The sequence below is a fragment of the Labeo rohita genome, chromosome 3 (assembly GCF_022985175.1).
Source record: "Labeo rohita strain BAU-BD-2019 chromosome 3, IGBB_LRoh.1.0, whole genome shotgun sequence".
Classification (NCBI taxonomy): domain Eukaryota; kingdom Metazoa; phylum Chordata; class Actinopteri; order Cypriniformes; family Cyprinidae; genus Labeo; species Labeo rohita.
In genome coordinates, this window is record NC_066871.1 from 45,426,053 (window position 1) to 45,430,988 (window position 4,936).

Below are 4,936 nucleotides of genomic sequence, written 5' to 3' on the forward strand. Positions count from 1 at the left end.
TCAAATACAATATATATATATATATATTAATCGGCTGTTTTTTGTCTTTTGGAAACTTCATTCAAAATCCATTTGGCTCAAAAATCTGAGGGGAACGTGCCCCCTTACTTTCAATGGGCATGACGCCTCTCATTTAACGACTCTGCACAGGACTCTCGTTAGTTCCACTGAAATCTATCGGTAACGACGGAACTTACGACCATAGTTGCTTTCGGGAAACGCACCCCTGGTCTCTTCTGATGGCTCATACTGTAGGCTACAGCCTCTCCTTATTGGACGCATCAGGAAATGCAGGGGCGTAAAACTGCCTGGGCCATATATCTGCCTGCTCCAGGTCTGCAGTCTCTCCCTTCTCTTTCAGAACGCAATGAGCGATCCAGAAATTATACCGCTGAGTGAGAGAGACTCCACAGCAGAAAACCAGCAGCAGCCGGACAGTCGTGATGAGGACGCCGCGCTGAACTCAGTTGAGGACCGTAAACACAAGACGAAAGTCAGCGCTGGACTGCTGGGCGAGAGTTCAGCAGTGATTTTGGTGCTCGGGTTCCTGTTTCTGATGTGGATTGTGGTTCTGATCTCAGCCCAACAGCTCACCATCAGCAGCCCCGGACACTTCAACGCCGTCCGGGCCAGGTACACTTTACGATATTCAAGTGGGAATACCACGGCACTTTGAAGTTCACTATAATATTGCACAATTACCATTAATAACCAATAATTATAAGATGAATAATAAAATGTTTAATTGTCTTTGTGTGTATCTTAATTTGATATTTATGTTTATTTAATGTTCTAAATTAAGTTGTAATAATTATATTTTTAATTAGAATGAATAATAATAATAAAAAAAGTCATTTGCTTACATTAACTGTAGTTACTTAGGCCTTCTGATACTCTGTTAGGCTACTGATAGGCTATTATGTTGCGAATTATCTCAAAGGGGAAATGTATATAAATAATTACAATTAATTATGATTAATTACAATAATTTATATTAGCTGCCAGTAGTAATCATAGCAGAATTAGATTACTAGAGATCTATCATAACAAATGCATACAACAGAATACAATAAAAACACAAAATACAATGCAGTAATACTATACACAATGACCTGGGGCTTTGTGTAATAGGAAGGTCAAAGAAAGGTTTGTCTGTGAATAAATAGGAAAGAGTCAATTTCTATAGGCATTGTGTCTTTCCTGTGGGCAAATGTAGTGTGCTCTGCTTGCATTCCTTTGAGCAATAAAACCCATGTTATCAGATGGTCGCGCTGGCAACTGAACCCTTTTGGGGTTGTCTCCAGAACTCCAACATATAGCTGGCTTGTTGGTTTTAAATATTATTTGTGAAATGTAACAAATAACCTTGTTTCGGATTGGTCCAGAAGCTACAATTATTATTACTTATGGGTTCAAGCCATTAGCTCATTAATTCAGTTCTTGGATCTCTCTCCTAATGAGTTGATGATCTCAATCAGGTGTGTTGAATAAGGGAGACATGCAAAATGTGCAGAGCAGTGGACCTCCAGGACCAGGATTGAGAACCACTGGCGTAAATGATCGTGCATATGTGCGAAAACTGTATTCATATCATACTATAGACTTCCTCATTCTGCCTTTGCCTCTAGAATCACTGCTGTCAATCAAATCATTTGTTAAATGATCAAGAACATGTAAAAAAAATAAATAAATAAATAAATAAATAAACTACTTTTAAAAAACTAGTCCTAGGTTTTTTTGCTTAGTCTGGACTCTCTAGGCCAATAATGAAATCCTAAAGGAAAACTCAAAACTTGCAACATGCAACAGGTCATTCTAATCAAGAATGCAAAGTTTTAAGAGGATTGGACTGCAGCTGGTGCTATAACAGGCATAAGCTTTCAAAAATGTTTCTATGGTAAATTGCCTGGATTTGCCAAAAATGCTTTTTTAAAATGATTTATTTAGGTGTTTACAAGCTTGCTAAATAATGTCTTTTTTTCATAGGTGCTTAAAGGCCTTAAGTGCTTGAACCACGGAAATCGCTGCTTGCAGCTATGTTTGTTTTGTTTTTTTTTTGTTTTGTTTTTTGTTTTGTTTGTTTTGTTTTTTTTTTTTTTTTCTCTTATATCAGTTGTGGTTGATGAAATTTATCACAGTATTATTATGGCAACTCTGCTTTATTGGATTAACTGTAGCTACCATGGTACAAAAAAGGATGATTTATGAAAAATATTGATCAACTTCAAAGCATTAATAACATCTGTCTGCTGGGTTTTGATACAAAGTAGGTTAATTTTAGTATAACTTATATTAGTATACTTTTATAGTAAATATCTTGCAGGGCACAGAAGCCATAGCAGCAGATTTATGCGTGTACAACTGTTTTGTTGTGTATGTATCAGGAAACATTTGGAGCAGATCACCAGCGTCGGGCCGCGGACCGTTGGAAGCCCAGAGAACGAGATCACCACGGTCAACTACCTGCTGGATCAGATCGAGCAAATCCGGAATGAGAGCAAAACCGGACCTCATTCCATCACGGTGGACGTCCAGCGGCCCACCGGCTGCTTTAGAATCAGCATCTACACCAGCTGCTACGACCGTCTGACCAACATCGCGGTCAAACTTGAGCCGCAGACGGGCGCGCAACACTTCATGCTCGCTAACTGCCACTTTGATTCAGTGGCCAACAGCCCAGGTACGTTTCTACAATGTTTGATCGATGCTTCACAAGTGTCGTTTCATAGCTCAGGGGACATTGGTTTTATCTGCTTTGCAAAGATTATAATGAAGCTTCATTAGTGAGAGTTAATAAAATGTTATTGCTGTAAGTATGAAAAAGGCTTAAATGAGCCTCTCGTCATCATCAAGTGAGAATGGTCAAATAAATGTGGAGATCCTTAGATAAAAAATGACTGAGTTTATAGAGATCTCTCTGACTTTTTTTTTGCAGACATGAGCAGAAATGCTCCATATTTCTTAATTTGTGACCTTTTTCTTTTTTTTTTTTTTGCTGTTGTTTCAAGTCATCAGATTGTGATCAGAAGTGATCAGATTGAGCATTTTAGGTTTCAGTGTGTTTACTGTCAGTGTTCTTTGAGTCAGATCTCATGTCTTTCTAGTTTTTTACTGTGTTTGTGTCTGATGTTGGTTAACTGCAGGTACTGTGTGATTAATAACGTGTGTTTTTGTGTGTGTTTCAGGAGCCAGTGATGACGCCGTCAGCTGTTCAGTGATGTTGGAAGTTTTACATTCTCTGTCGAATCTCTCCACGCCGCTCAAACACGGCGTCATCTTCCTGTTCAATGGGGCAGAGGAGACCATCCTGCAGGTAAAAGGTCACGGCACAGCTGACCTTTGACCCCAGCGAGCATGTGATTGTGAACTGTGTTCAGGCATTTTGGTCACTGTTAACATCCATCTCTCTCTCAGGCCAGTCACGCCTTCATTACCCAGCATCCCTGGGCTAAGCAGGTGCGAGCGTTTGTGAACCTGGATGCGGCAGGAGTAGGAGGGAAAGAGCTGGTGTTTCAGACAGGTAAACACTCAATACACCTCAATACAGAGTTAAAAGAATAGATCACTATCATCATCCTGTCATCATTTACTCACACTTGTGTTGTTCTAAACCAGTGGTTCTCAACCAGTCAGTCTAAAGAAGGCAATGCAGGCTTGACAGTCAGCTAAAACTATTAAAAATAAAGATATTTCTTATTTCAATTCACCCTAGAATTCAGATGGTCTTGAAAAACGTTCAGTAGCGGTAGGCCATCTGACAAAATTTTATATAGTGACTAAGCATGTCATCATAATAATGTTAAAATACAGCAGTGACTGCCTACTAGATGACTATGAGTGTTCAAATGATATCACACATCACTATTATGTGTCTTTCATGTGTGCTTGATGTATTAAAAAACAATTCTGCATGAGCTAGCAGTAGCAGCACAATGAATTAAATTTTAGTTTAAGAGAATACTTTTTGTACGCAAATAAAATAAAATAAAATAATGTTTTTATTCAACAATTTGTTTCCTCTGTGTCAGTGTAGCATCATTTTGGAGAGTATCCACTGGATGTAAACTGTGTACGCCAGATATGCTATTTTCAATCAAATCAAAGTGTAAATACGTAGAAAGCATACCCATGTGGTGTGACTGACACAGACCGGCATATGCAGTTTGCCTCCAGTGGATACTCTCCAAAATGGCACTACTAAATTTTCATTTTGGGGTGGAGTAACACTTTAAAGAGACAACAGCCTAAAAGACGTACTGCTGTCTGTGTCATAAAGTTAATCAGAGAAACATCACTCTCTGCTCCTGACTCAATAGTGTTATAACTTTAGGAAGAATGAAAGTACATTTGATACATACAGTGATGCAGTGTTTTTAGGTGGGGTCTTAGGCTTTAATGTCCATTTTGACAGCTGATTGTTTAACCCTCTGGCCCTGGAAATGTCATGTCTGTCAAGTATTTGCTGAGTTTTGTTTCATTTTTGGGACTTGTTTCAGAGAGCAGTTCACAGAGACAGAGAAGACAGAGACCGCACACTGTTTTTTTCTTCTTTATTTTACAAAAGCACAGCATTTTGTTGTTATTACGAATGTATACAAATAAATGTAGACCCTTTACAGATTCAAACAATGTATTGCTCTGATCTGTACGATCAAAAATGACAAAGTAATTTAAGTTCCTTTAGGGGTTATCAGGAAAAATGCTGCAAAATGCATGGCATGTTTGTTGACCCCAGAGAGTTAATGCAATACTGTGTTTATTAAATGGTGTCCATAGGCTTGTTCCAGTCAGGATATGCTTGATAGTACCTCTCAAAATTGGGAAAATCGCAATCCAGATTGTGGATCGTGATTTTGCATTATAAGACGTCATATTTTAAGATTAAATACCCCTAATTAGGATAAACGAGGAAGCCTTATTTTAAAAGTAATTTCTA

The 4,936-nt window shown here is 38.4% G+C and overlaps 1 protein-coding gene across 1 annotated transcript; it reads left to right on the top strand.

The window, feature by feature from the left end:
- Positions 1–280: 280 nt before the first annotated feature.
- Positions 281–4,930, top strand: LOC127157515 (endoplasmic reticulum metallopeptidase 1-like). Its single transcript, XM_051100764.1, has 4 exons — positions 281–633; positions 2,385–2,680; positions 3,186–3,313; positions 3,415–4,930. Exons 1-4 carry the CDS (start codon positions 368–370, stop codon positions 3,559–3,561), a joined length of 837 nt encoding a protein of 278 aa, XP_050956721.1. The 5' UTR covers positions 281–367; the 3' UTR covers positions 3,562–4,930.
- Positions 4,931–4,936: the final 6 nt, after the last annotated feature.